The sequence below is a fragment of the Brassica oleracea genome, chromosome C7 (genome assembly GCF_000695525.1).
Source record: "Brassica oleracea var. oleracea cultivar TO1000 chromosome C7, BOL, whole genome shotgun sequence".
Classification (NCBI taxonomy): Eukaryota; Viridiplantae; Streptophyta; class Magnoliopsida; order Brassicales; family Brassicaceae; genus Brassica; species Brassica oleracea.
In genome coordinates, this window is record NC_027754.1 from 32,293,932 (window position 1) to 32,307,695 (window position 13,764).

General features: G+C 34.9%; 2 protein-coding genes across 5 annotated transcripts in view; one reads left to right on the forward strand and one right to left on the reverse strand.

The window, feature by feature from the left end:
• The first annotated feature begins 7,987 nt into the window (after positions 1-7,987).
• Positions 7,988-11,391, forward strand: LOC106305939 (1,8-cineole synthase 1, chloroplastic). Its single transcript, XM_013742370.1, is given in 9 exon segments — positions 7,988-8,209; positions 8,317-8,422; positions 8,425-8,595; positions 8,683-9,073; positions 9,179-9,391; positions 9,594-9,599; positions 9,682-9,820; positions 9,969-10,220; positions 10,527-11,391. Coding segments are annotated over 9 exon segments (1,803 nt in total). The 5' UTR covers positions 7,988-8,002; the 3' UTR covers positions 10,845-11,391.
• The window catches only part of LOC106305938 (serine/threonine-protein kinase prp4), a 6,644-nt gene continuing 4,133 nt past the window's right edge, over positions 11,254-13,764 (reverse strand). Inside the window, exons 10-15 of one of the 4 annotated variants that reach the window (XM_013742365.1) lie at positions 12,996-13,159; positions 12,754-12,828; positions 12,500-12,680; positions 11,982-12,047; positions 11,612-11,660; positions 11,254-11,499 (exon numbers count right to left, since the gene is read on the reverse strand). In XM_013742365.1, the coding sequence (XP_013597819.1) occupies positions 12,016-12,047; positions 12,500-12,680; positions 12,754-12,828; positions 12,996-13,159 (452 nt within the window). In that variant the 3' untranslated portion in view covers positions 11,254-11,499; positions 11,612-11,660; positions 11,982-12,015. Of the gene's footprint in view, positions 11,500-11,611; positions 11,661-11,981; positions 12,048-12,089; positions 12,681-12,753; positions 12,829-12,995; positions 13,160-13,764 lie in introns of those variants that run through there. The other 3 variants (XM_013742367.1, XM_013742368.1, XM_013742369.1) reach the window with 3 other exon arrangements.

Sequence of the window (13,764 nt, forward strand, 5' to 3'; positions counted from 1 at the left end):
GGGGGGGGGGGAGACGCGGGCGGAGACGCGGGCGGATGTGGGTCAAGATATTTAAATCCACGGATATCTGCCAACCCGCAAAATTCAAATTTAAAAAAAAATTAAAAAAAAATTAAAATTAAATGAATAGAAATTTTAATTAAAAAATAATATATAACATATCAATACATTAATTAAATTTATTTATTTGTTTTTTAATAAAATATTTATTTACTTTTCAATATATAAGTTACATAATTTAAAAAAAATTAACTAAAAATAGAAATTTAATATTTTTGTCTTTAGTTTTTTTGATCTGCGGGTCCCGTGGATTACCCGCTAACTCAAGCGGGGCGGATGCGGATATACTAAATCTTATTTACGGGTCATGCGGGTCAATTTTTTCTTGAAAAAGAAAACCGCCAACCCGCCGCAAGGCGGATTCGACCCGCTTCCCAGCACTACGCACCACAACAGGTCTCAAGATGCCTCTCGGGTCAAAACCGAGATGGCTAACTAACTCTGATACCAAATTGTAACGCCCAACCGCCCACGGCTACTGGCTTTCCACACCCGCTCACTCGGTCCATTGGCCCATTCCATGAGACGGTTGATGCGTTAATTTTTTGGAACTTTGAAAGTCTTGTTACTGATCCTCCAATCACCACGTAACATTTTTATGTGTTTCGTCTCACTTCCACAGTATCGAAAAGTATTTCCCTATAGGTTACCCATCTTTTTATTATTTCAGTTTAAGCACACTTAACTCTGAAGTTCTAAATAGATGTGTTGACGAAAAAATAAGTGCATTTTGATGACATATATAGTCAAATCAATTCTTTTAAACTACAAACCTGGGATGTTACAAAATTACAGTTCCGAAATTGCGTTTTGGTTGTAACGATTTCTCGTTTCTTTGGGTTACGGTTCTATAAAGAAACGCAAACTTGATTTTGGTACCCATTTAATATACCAGTACTGGAGTCTATGAATTAGACAACGCAAACTTGATTTGTACCATTTAGAATAGAGTAGTATTGGACTCAATAAATTCCACGTTGTTCTGCATCTAACCAGAAAAGTACCGCTTAAATGTTAGTGCTTGGTAGGGCCTATCATTAGAAAATTTAAAATTGTAGGAGGCTCACTACAAACAAAGCCGAAGGGGCAGCCTAGCTAAAGAGATTAACGGTTGGAAGATTGGTGGCTGGAAGATTTTCTTGTCTGCATATGTTCTAAAACCAAACTAAACAACAACAAAACAAACTTAAGATGTTGGAGATAGGTTTTACTCCCTACTCAGAGTAATCTAACAATGAATTTGGTTTTGGTTTATCTACGTCAACGTACTTAAAACTTGATAACAAAACAGTGTAAAAGAATAAAAGAAGTTGGCGTTACGAAGAGAAAGACATCATAGAAAATAAAGAGGTTGGCCGACTTACTCATGTATAAATACAATAGAGAAGTCGTCTAAACGATTCACTCACAGTCTATACAAAATCAGCTAGATTACGGTTTACAACGTTTTACCTTTGCAATCTAGAAAGTCTTGACAATTTCGTAAGTCTTTTCGCCGACTTCAATATTCTATTTGTAATGCAATTTTTTTCGAATAAAAGCCTTTTTCAAATAGTCCACCATTCAAGAATACCTAAATATATTAATTATTAAGGTATGAACGTCACTCAAGTCTATTCTAAATAAATGCCTACTTTATGTCTTTACTAGTGGTCGCGGAATGTCGGTTAATTATATAACACAATGTTTGATCTGAAAGTTTTAACTTTTTTAACATCCAATTTGAAAGTCTAAGGGCAACATTATCGGTCAAAATGTTTTTTTGGTCCTTAAATTTTTTTTTTTTTGTTTTCTGGTTTAAAAAAAAAGAAAAAAATTAAACCAATCGCGGACCGCCACGTGTCGTGGGGCTCGCAAACAGTACTAAGGACTCAGTGCAAACGTTTCTTATTTTGGGACATTAGACACAGTAATTGAGAAAAGGTGGTGGGGCCCATGCGTAAGGATCCTCCCCCCACCACCACCGATAATGTTGCCCTAAGGATCTAACTCGTGACCAAAGAATGAAAAAGAATAATGCATTTCTTGTTATTCCTTTTTTATTTTACCATTTATAAGGAATGATTTTTTTTTATTCATTCTCATTCTTTTTATTCTAGAGGAATATAAAACAAATTTGTTCCTCCCCAAAATTGATGAGGAATAATTTTCATTTTCATTCCTATAATTTTATTCCTCTGCATTTTTTCAAAAATATTTTTATAATGTATATGAATCATTATTCTATAGTTTCTCTTATTTATTTTTCATGACTTCTTTCAATTGAATTTTTTTGTCGATAAGATATTCAACCTTAGTTTTATTTAGTCAAGTTAAATATTTTTAGTGCTATTGTTAAAATGGTTTAATATGGTTGTTTTCTGGGTTTTTTGACGGGTTGGATTTTAATTTATTTGTTTTATGCTAGGTCATATATATTTTATTTATATTTTATATATTTTTTGTCAAATTGTTTTATATTGCACGTCTCGCTTTTAGACTGTACAAACATCTATTTTTTATTACTATAGCAATATTGAATATATGTTTTATTTGTTTTTATGGGATCAGTACATTAATGTTTTTGTAAGGAATCACACTTATATAGAGTATAATAATTTCCTTTGTGTTTAATATTTATTTTTATTTATTATATCATATCATGTTTTTGTGGTTTTAAATCATTTTCTTGATGATTTTTTAAACTTGATGAAACCAATTTTTTTATCATACATATATTTTTCACCTTTAAGTTACCTGGAGGACATTAAACTTTTGAGAAGAAGCTTCACCAACTCAGAAATCGTTCATGTTCATAGGACGGAAAATATAATGGTAGATCGTTTGGCACACAGTGCTCGGATACAACCGTCGTTCGTCGTACACATGGATGCAGAGTTACCACTTTGGTTTACAGAGTCTACATGAGTCTGTAAATGCTTTTGCTGTAAAAAAAAAGTGTTTTTTTTAACACCTTTCATTAATAATTAAAAATTACAAGTCTCACCGGATTACAGCCCACTTTTTTCAGATTTGACGCTGACTTGTTATAGCAAAAGTTAAACCAGATACCAAAAAATTCTATTTTCAAATACCATTCTCGAAAACAGGAAGAGGTACAAGATGGTTTTTTTTTTTTTTTTGCCAACCGAGTATCCTGGCCCCACCGAAGTGGTCCAGACTAGAGACCGAAGTGAGCATGGACGCTGCCAGGGCGTCACCATGTGGCTCACCGTGTAACGGTCTTCGATCTCGGGTGCTGCAGCCCACATGTAAATTCCGCAGTGGCCAAGGCTCGAACCCAGGGGCGGGCACTCCAGCTGGAGCTCCTATACCACTAGACCAAAGCAACTTGGTTAACCCTTTTTGTTTTAACTTAGATATTAAGTTACAGTTATAGTGCTCTCACTTAAATATAATTATTGTTGTATATAAAGTCGAATTACTGGTTTTGTCCATGCAACGATGCCACGTTCCAGTTTTGTGTTTACTTATTTCATGTTCCAGTTTTGTCTTCCCGTAAATTTGTCTGGACCTTCCAACTTGTGGACACTATGAACTTAAAGAACAATCAGCTCACAGGCCTTTTACCAGCAATCTTAACACAGATTCCAAACATTAAGATACTGTGAATTCTGATATTTTTTCATTTATTTATAAAGCACCAAATTTAGAAACTGATTAAGATATAAGTTTTTAGGTTCTAATCATGATGTTGCAGTGCTCTTGGGTGTGAGATACCAAGATTACCTTACAACAACATATAATGAGCTGCATGAAAGGCAAATATTATTTAAAACCGTCAAGGCGGTAGTTTTCGTCGTGCCCACACCGAGGAAAAGATAAGTAAAAGAACCAAAAACCAAAAGGAAATAAATCAGATGCAAGACCCTATACAATTTATTCAAACTTTAAAAAAGACAAAATACTAAGTAGCAGTAGAGTGGACACTCTCCCAAAGATGGGAAGTTAAGTATTATAGGCTTTTTTTCTGGCGCGCCCATCCTCATGAAGTGGTGGACCCTCTGTAGTTATTACACAGTGAAAAAGTTCATTATGCACCACACCTATTGAGGCTGTAGCTCCCTCTATCACTCCAGAAGTAGCCATCCCAGCACTGGTCAGAGAGGCACCCCTGTTCACACCATGAGAGGGATTTAGTTCTAACAGCTTCAGCGGTGATTTAGATGAGTCAGCATTCAAGTGAGTTGAGCTATTGCAGTGTTGAATGAGACAAAGACAGCCATATCAGATGCATCACCAGCTGGACTTGGTACCTTAATCACAGAGACAACAACAATGAGATTGATAACATTGAAAAGGCTCTCCTAGTTAGCAGTTAGAATAATGGTTGGTAGCGTATTCAAAATGTATTACCTTACAACTCCAAGGGCGTTTTCATCATTGCATGATGCTCAAGCGAATGATGAGAATCCTCTTTTCAATTTATGTTAGCACTTCGTGACATCCATTATCACATTATCAGTTTCAATTTCCTCAACCTTGCAGAGCAAACAAATCCTTTCACTTCTCATAGGATATCTGGACATAAACAAATGGGTCAATAATAGTTTGCGGTATTAGATATTCATAATAGCAGTGGTTCTTAGACATCTCTACTTAAACAATCCTAGAAAATTTGTGTCGGTATTAGCAAGTGCCACTAAATGTTGGTAATTACTGAACCTGTAGATCTCTGTGGGGATAGGGGAACTGGCTTCCGTAATCTCGATGGAAACGGGTTTGATCAGTGAATCTGTAACAACATGTGCGTCAGTGAAGCGAAAGTTTGGGTGGCTCCGTGTAACGTCGAACAAACTCAGATCATAAAGAGCTCCTTCATTGAGCAGTTGTCTGAAGGTGTTGAGCCGGTTAACGTTGATGGAAGCCTGGATCAACGTTTACTATGAAGTAACAGAAGGAGAGTAAAGATATCGAAAAGTACAAAAATTGATATGTAAAAGTAAACAAAAGCGATGTCAGTAAGATTACCCTCCCATCAACAAAAAGCATATCTACACCCATAAGCTCTCCACCTTTGTTAACATTGTGTGCTTTCCAGAAACGAATAAGCCTTACCTCAACCAACCGTCTACACCGTCATGCCTTAAATTCAAAGAAATGAAGCTGCGAAGAAATAATTAGACTGTAAGCATTCAGTCATAATCAACGCATAAATCTATTACAATAAAGAGAAGATGGAGTTCGTCGGAGTTACCTTCTCATCCAAATCGGCAAGAAGCGTGGAGGAGTTGGCCATTGTTGAAGTCGAAGCTTAACAATGATTGGAGTTTGGGATTTCGTAGCAGTGTGGTTGTTCATCGCAGAGAAGAAACACATATAATCGGAGCTTAAATCGGTTACTTTAGGAGACGATGAGTTCGATTGAATGGTTAAGAGTGGGAGGAATCGTGTAAGCGCATTAAAGGTCGGATTAAAGTTGGTATTAGCGCAATTTGGAGACGTTACGGTCACTTGATCAACTTTTGCATTTACTGGATAAATCGGCTGCGGGGTAACAAAGCTCAAAGTTGAGAAGATGGTGAAACCCTGAATTTTATTGGGTTTCAACTAAATGATAAGTGAAAATCAAAGCCCAGCGAAGTTGAACTTAAAAAATCATTCGAAAAAGAAGGAAAACTGACGCGCCACGTGTCTTCATTAGCCCCCTCTCTCCAGGGTGATGTGGCTTAAAGAGAAGAGAGGCAAGACAACTTTATTGTATAAGATGTGAGGGTTCAGCTCTTGTTTACCAAGCTGCTACTACCCACAGTTTTCGTGTGTGTAAGTTTTTCTGACAAAAAGAAGATATTGCGTGAGCATTAGTATTGTAAGATATACATAAAAGCGTAGTTGAATTGTTGGACACCACGAGAAACCTACCTTTCCTGGTGTAATACCAAGGAGATTTACGATCCATTAGGTTCAGATTACTGGGTTTTGAAAAGAAAAAAATTGGGCTTTTCCATTAGCCCTTCTTGCATTGACATGAGTGTTATCCTTTTATTTCTCCCAAGTTGACGAACTACTAATTACAATAATCAACCCTGCTGTTGACAAGAATTTTCCACAAGCCCATCGCGAATTTAAATATCTGAACTGTAATTCAAATGTCCAAAATCCAAATGGTCCAACAGCAGCAAAGTTAAATTACCACTAGAACACCACGTTTCTTATGCAAGGACTCGACTCGGTCTTCTTATTTCCTGGTATTGATGAGTTCCTGGCCAAGCTAAATCACGGTAAGGAGTAGAGTTTAGTGGAGAAGGTATGTTAGAGGTTATGGTAAGTTTCTTTCTTTTCCCATTATTCTTTTCAAACCGCCAAAAACATTTTAAAAATGTTTTCTATAACCTTCAGATCTTTTCTTTTCTAATAAAACCACTGTAAAGACATATTTTAAAATAGTTTTTGTAAGAAAAGCATTGAAAACCCCAATGATCATTTAGTTATATATTTATTTGAAAATGTTATATTTATTCAACTCAAATTTTTTTACAATGAATGTAATTCTACTTTTAAAATGTAGCGTGATCTTTTAAAAATAACAGACTTAACAACAGAGAATTTTGATAAACCATATCCGCTGATCCGGTCGGTTTTAGGAGAAACACACTTAGTGCTACCACATTGTCTGACCCGAGTTTGGAATACCTTCCGACTATATAATGTCAGGGGGTGAACCGATCATCTGTTATGATCCACCATGTAAACCACTTGGAAGCCCAAACTCAGACTAACCAAGTGATGATAATTTAATTTGTGGGAAAAATCGAACCTAAAACTGATGTGGGTATACACCAAACTCCAAAAAATTACCACTACACTATCACTTGGTTACAATTGAGACTATTGATATTTGTCACTTTGGATTATCTAGTGGCGAACCATTTGAGCTCCCCCTAACCCTCTTATCAACGGGATCATGTTTCTGATTTGTTTGTAGACGTTGTGTGCAAGGATTGATGCAGGTTGAGGTGATTCACCTTTTCATCGCATGTTTTTCTCCCGCTAAATAGCATGTACCGTTGACTGAAACACGTAATCACGATTGTGTGTGGCGCATGGCGATGACTATTCAGTAAGGATATTGTTTTCGGTGAAGAGCAATCAGATAATACTTATCTAAGCTTGATTGTAGATTACCCAAAATGATATGGATATTATTTCCCATGCCACTGACTCTACCTGAGCGGGCCATGTTTTATATCCTAAAGTAGCCAAATTATGACATATTGACACGAACCGACACCACGAGAGAATCATGAGGTATACGTATTTAGGTTTCGGAGAAAAATATATTTGATTTGATTTCAACTTTCATGTCTGTACATGCGAGTGACTCTACCTAAAGGGGTCATTGCTGACTAACATTGCCCAAAATGATACAAAATAATTAATATGCGGGTGACAATTAGGTTTGGTTAGATCTCATGTTTGTTTTTATCTCTTTAAAGAGGAAAGAACAGAGTTGTATTCGTTTTATTTTGCTGGACTGGATAATCAAAAGAAAAACATATTTTTCTCACTAAAGCTAGTCTTAGTTTTTTTTTTTTTAATGTTTGCAATCATCTTGATTTTAGTATTTCATATTACTAAACATTTTGCATCACTTTGTGGCAAAAAAATTCATAAGTTAATGATTTAATACCCAATTCATGAATTCGGAAATTTAGTGTGGACTCTACACACGACCGGTCCTGGACATACATGTAAGTGAAACATTGGTTTATAACTTTCAAAATTATAAAAATAATTTAAATAAATATAGATTCTTAAATTTGTAATAAAAAAATTTAACATTTAAATTTTTCAAAATCTCAGAACCGGTTATGCTCTGCGGTTTATGCTATGATCCCAAACTTGAAAACTTTTGCTTATAATTCACTCTTGTCTCTATATAAACGAATGTGTGTCGTCTGTCTAGTCCCACACACGAAATAATACTCTTAAGTCTAAATACATGGCTAGTTTATATATGACATCAGCTCTTATTTACCAAAATGTTATTACCCATAATAACTTCCGTCTTCCAAGTTTCATATGCAGATCCATGACCAAAATGACGCCGGATAATGTTTCTGTTGATGTCCGCCGTCGACGCTCCGGCAACTATCAGCCTTCTCCTTGGGACCATAGCTATCTCCTCTCTATCAATAATAAATATGCGGTATTTACGTCTACGAGGATATCGTATTAAACATGCATCACTGATCTATTAGTTTCTGTTTTTCTTTTTTTTAACATGTCTTTAAGATTTAATTACGATGCATACAGAAAGATCAAGAGAAAGTGATGGCTAGAGATTCGTTGAAGGAAAAAGTGAGGAAGATGCTTGGTGCTGAGACAAGGAGTCGTCTCGAGCAATTAGAGCTCATAGACGATTGCAAAAACTTGGCATTTCATATCATTTTGAGGTAGAAATAAATAACATTTTAATGGAGTTTCATCATCAAAATGGAAGAAGCATCAGGAAATATGACAAAGAAGAAGATTTGCATGCAACGTCCCTCGAAATCCGACTACTTAGACAACATGGTTTTCATGTATCAGAAGGTTAGAGTATTTTTCATAGTAAAAATGATAATTTCTAAATGATAACATCACATTAGCTAAAAGGGCCGTTTAACCCGCTTATTTCAGATATATTTGATGTGATAATCGAAAAAATAGAAAGTGAAACGTTCAAGGGTGACGATATAAATAGTATCATATCTTTGTATGAAGCGTCATATCTCTCCACGAAATCGGATACTAAATTGCGTGAAGTCATCAGACCTTTTGCGACAGAACAAATAAGAAAATTTGTTGATAGTGGTCATGATGGTGAAACATGCAACCTTGAGGTACGTGAGAGGGCGATTCATGCGCTAGAAATGCCGTACCATTGGAGAATGAGAAGGCTAGAAACGAGATGGTACATAGCTGTGTACGAGAAGAAACATGACATGAATATTGTCTTGCTCGAATTTGCAAAAATCGATTTCAATATCGTACAAATTGCTCATCAAGAAGATCTCAAATACGTTTCCAGGTATTACTATAGACTAATAAAAGCAATATATTTTACTGATGCATATCTTGCGTGGTATCTATTGTAAATTTTACTTCTAATCCTCTCCCTTTTAATTACATGAAGCTGGTGGAAGGAAACATGTTTGGTTAACCAACTTCCTTTTGTAAGAGACAGAATAGTCGAGAATTATTTTTGGACCGTTGGATTAATATATGAACCTCAATTTGGAAATATACGACGGATCATGAGTATAGTCAATGCACTTGTTACAACCATTGACGACATTTACGATATATATGGCACTCTTGAAGAGCTTGAACTTTTCACTGACTTGGGCTCTACTAGTCAAATTTTTTTTAGTTTACTTGGTACATTATAAAAAATATTAATGAGCATTGAAAATTAAGGATATCTAAATATTATTGCGGTTTTTGTTTGGAAAAAAATATATTTATCGAACTGAAACATGTTCACAAAGAGATTTTCATGAATACCATGGTTTAAACTCCGATTTTTATTAAAAATAACGATATATTGCTGATAAATTATAAGGATTGTGCGTTTATTTTCTTTGATATTTTGTTCAAAAGTGTTATTTAGAAAACAATCGTGTAAATATGGTGCAGTTGGGATGTAAATCGTCTTGATGAGCTACCCGAGTACATGAGGTTGTGTTTTCTTATTCTGTTCAATGAAATCAACAGCATTGGATGTGACATTCTCAAATATAAAAATATTGACGTCATCCCTTTTCTAAAAAAATCGGTAAGTTTAATTGATTACTGAAAAACTATTATAGTTTTCTCTTTCAATTTTTGTAAATCTTAGTGGGCAGATTTATGTTAAGTTTAAATAATAAATTTTAACTGAAAATATTATTAGAGTTCTTTTAATTTCTTTTTATGAAAATTAGTGGGCAGATTTATGTAATACATGTCTAGTTGAAACAAAGTGGTACAAAAAAGGATACAAACCAAGCGTGGAAGAATACATGCAAAATGCTTGGATTTCAATTTCTGCCCCAACAATATTGATTCACTTTTACTGCATTTTCTCTGACCAAATATCGGTTCAAATCTTGGAAAGTTTGTCTCAACACCGTCAAGAAATTGTCCGATGCGCGGCCACCATCCTTCGTCTGGCTAATGACCTTGGAACTTCGCCGGTAAACAATATATCTTCTAAAACATAGTCGTTATGTGTTCAAAATTACATTTTGCTATTAACAAAACAACACAGGATAGTATTCAAACGCTTTCGATTTTAGCAGATCAGATTTGGTAAAAAAAACATTTGCTTTTGATTAAGCTTTGGCTGCTGGTTAAGTTTATCATTCAGCTATTCTCAAAATTACAAACTACAAACCTTATATTAAAAATTGTAAAAATAATTAAAATGATATAAGCACATGTTAGGCTATGGTTTATATCCGTGTATGCTAGCGAATGAATGTGTGTATTTGATATGCAAGGATGAATTGGCGAGAGGAGACGTTCTCAAATCTGCCCAGTGTTACATGCACGAGACGGGAGCGTCGGAGGAAGAGGCACATGCACACGTGCAGCAGATGATCCGTGACACGTGGGATGAAATGAACTCCGAAACAAAAACGGCACGCACTATATCGTTACTGTCTCGAGGTTTTTTGGAAGCCGCAGTTAACCTGGCACGCATGTCGCAGTGCATGTACCAATACGGCGATGGTCATGGATGTCCCGACAAAGCGAAAACCGTTGAGCGTGTCACGTCCTTGCTTGTTAATCCGGTCCCATTAGATGGACTTAATTAAAACTAAACTTATATTTTTAAACCAATCCTACTTTATGCAACTGAGACAATGACTTAAATTAGCTTGGGGATTACACTGTCAATACACTGAGAATCAACACAAACAAAAAGACAATGGAACGATGCATATATGAATCTCTTTTCGGCTACAATGAAGACAGTAAAATTACACAAAACAAAGAAACATAGCTAATCAAAAGCAACATGAATTTAAATCACAAGATTCACAATCATCACCAAAGTTATATCTCTTCTTTCCTATGACCTTCCAGAATCTTAAGTTCTTAACTATGCACTAACAAGAACACAAAAAACTGAATCGGCCTACTTGCAAAGTCTACATTGACAAAACTTCTATGTTCCAAAGAAATCAAGAATGAAGACTGTGCAATGAAAAAATGCTCACAAAATCCAATGAAAAGGTCTTAACTTTTTTTTTTGTAACACATGAAAAGGTTAACTTAATCACTATTTCCCTTGCAGTCTGACCTTAGTCACCATGACTTCGTAAACCTAAAGACCTCTACCGCGCTATTAACAAATAAAAAGGTAAAATATCCACAGCAACTAAAGTTGTTGCCATATCATTGAGGTGAAGCACATAGCACACAAAGCTCGACAAACGTACAAAACTTGCAGGAGGAGAGAGAACAGCCCTACAATGATAGAAGTCACAGTTAGTGAACTAAACCACGAGGAGATGGAGTAAAAAGAGAGGCCTATTTAATTGGACAAAGAAATCAAGGAGATACAATTTAATTGCAATACCTTAAATACTTTTTTTTCTTCTTGTGCGGCACTCTCCTCCAAGCGAAACCTCCGTCATGACAATAATACAATTTATCAGATAACATGAAAACACACAAACACTAGACAAACAAAAAAAAACGAATACTATAGAAGAACAAAAGGTAAAAACGGATAACTAAATAAGAAAAAAAAAAAAAACAGTTTCAGGCAAAACTTAAACCATCACAACATGAACTGCAGCCAAATACAGTTTAAGAAACTAAAACAGGGAGGGGGCAAAACTCTAAGACCTATTCAAGCAACAGAATCTCTACTAAGGTCAAACTAATAGACCGATGCGATGCAGATGCAAAATGTTCACACTACTCCCAATAGACAACCATTGTACCTTCTCCTGTGTGCCTTTAAAGCATTGAAAGACTTTAGAAGTGTTCTCTAAGCGATGGTACTTTTCCTGGAGAAAAACAACATCAGTCCCCTCAAGAAGACCAAAAGAGAAAATGAAGCAATTCACTAAAACAAATGATATTCACAGAGTTTTTTCATATAATTAAAATATGATTCAGGATGGCCCTCTCCTTATTCGGATGGAATGTTTCCAAACATAGACTTCTACAATGAGATTACACAGCAGTATAAAGAAAGAAAGCGCCATTAGCAGGTTGTCTTGCAATAAAACCAGTAAATTCCCATTGAGAATAGCAGTGGTGAGAACTCCACCAAAACACCATCACCCATGCCGATATTGTAACCAATGCTCTCACGCAGCACAAGGAAGATGGAGACAGTTCAAAGATTAGAACCTCAATTTAAAATTAAGATGTGCAATGTACAAAAATATCTAGGACAACAGCATTTCTTGATATAACAGAGATAAAGAGAAAACGGCAACATGGTTTCACTTGCCAGTGATAAATGGGTGAGCTAATGCCTGTGACACAGTCAGTCTCTTCTCTGGATCAAGGATGAACATCTTATCTAAGAGATCCCTGAAATGAGCTAACATCTTGGGATCCTCACCAGGGTAACCCTTAATAATTGAACCAAAATCTTTTGGCTTTACATTTACAATCATTCTCTTCATCATCTGAAAAGGAAAAGATAACAAATTACTCTCAAACTGCAGAATCCCAGAGAAAACATAAGGACTGGATTGTTACCTTCCCACTAACAGTGTCCTCCTCTGTAGTGTAAAAGTTCAAGTCGTGATCAAAGTGCTGATTAATAAATGCTCCCTGTTAAACCGAAAGCACAGACATAAGTAAAAGCATAGAAGAACTGCTTCTCTTAAATATACAAACTAGAGCTCTACTTTACATGTTATGTTCTTCTTTCAAATTCGTTAAGGAAAGCAGTCATCTGAGAAGGCGTATTTTTATATCAAATCTACTTTAACGCTTACCTTACGAAGCATCTTTTTGGGGAAAAGGCCTTTCAGTTCCATATGAAGGCGTAACATATCATTATTTGTAGCGCCAGGGAAAAGAACTTTCCCGCAATAAAGCTCATATAGACAGCAGCCAACCGACCATATATCAAGTGGATGGTCATAAGCCAGCCCCAGAACTGTCATGGAATAAATGTAAGTTTCAATCCTCTATATATTAAAAGAAGAGCATTACAACTTATGAGGTAGCCATGTGTCATCACCACAATGATTCTTAGAATCCTTAGAGAAATATGTTAGTCCATCTAAATATATAATAAGTTTTTTATTAAACTAACTATAAATTAATTATTAATGTTTTTAATTCTTTCTTTAAATAAAAATTACGGAATTTCCTAATGTTGGTAAAGTATATATGAAAATTAATGATTTCAAATAATAAAGATTTGATACAAATTAATGCACCCTCTATCATTTTTGTTTAACTTTAAGTTATTAAAATAAATAAATAAATCACATTAAACATATATAATAAAACTTTAGATTTTTATTATATATTATATTTTAAATTTCTTTTAAAGTCTCACATTAAAATTTTATGATCCATGGTTTAATTTTTTTATGACAAAAAATAATTACAAAATCATATAATTAGGAAGTCTCATTTAATAAATATCAAGATTAAAAATATATATATATATATATATATATATATATTAATATCTTTTAAATTAAACTATATACCGTTAAAAATACATAAATATTTTAGTTTTGAAATTTACTT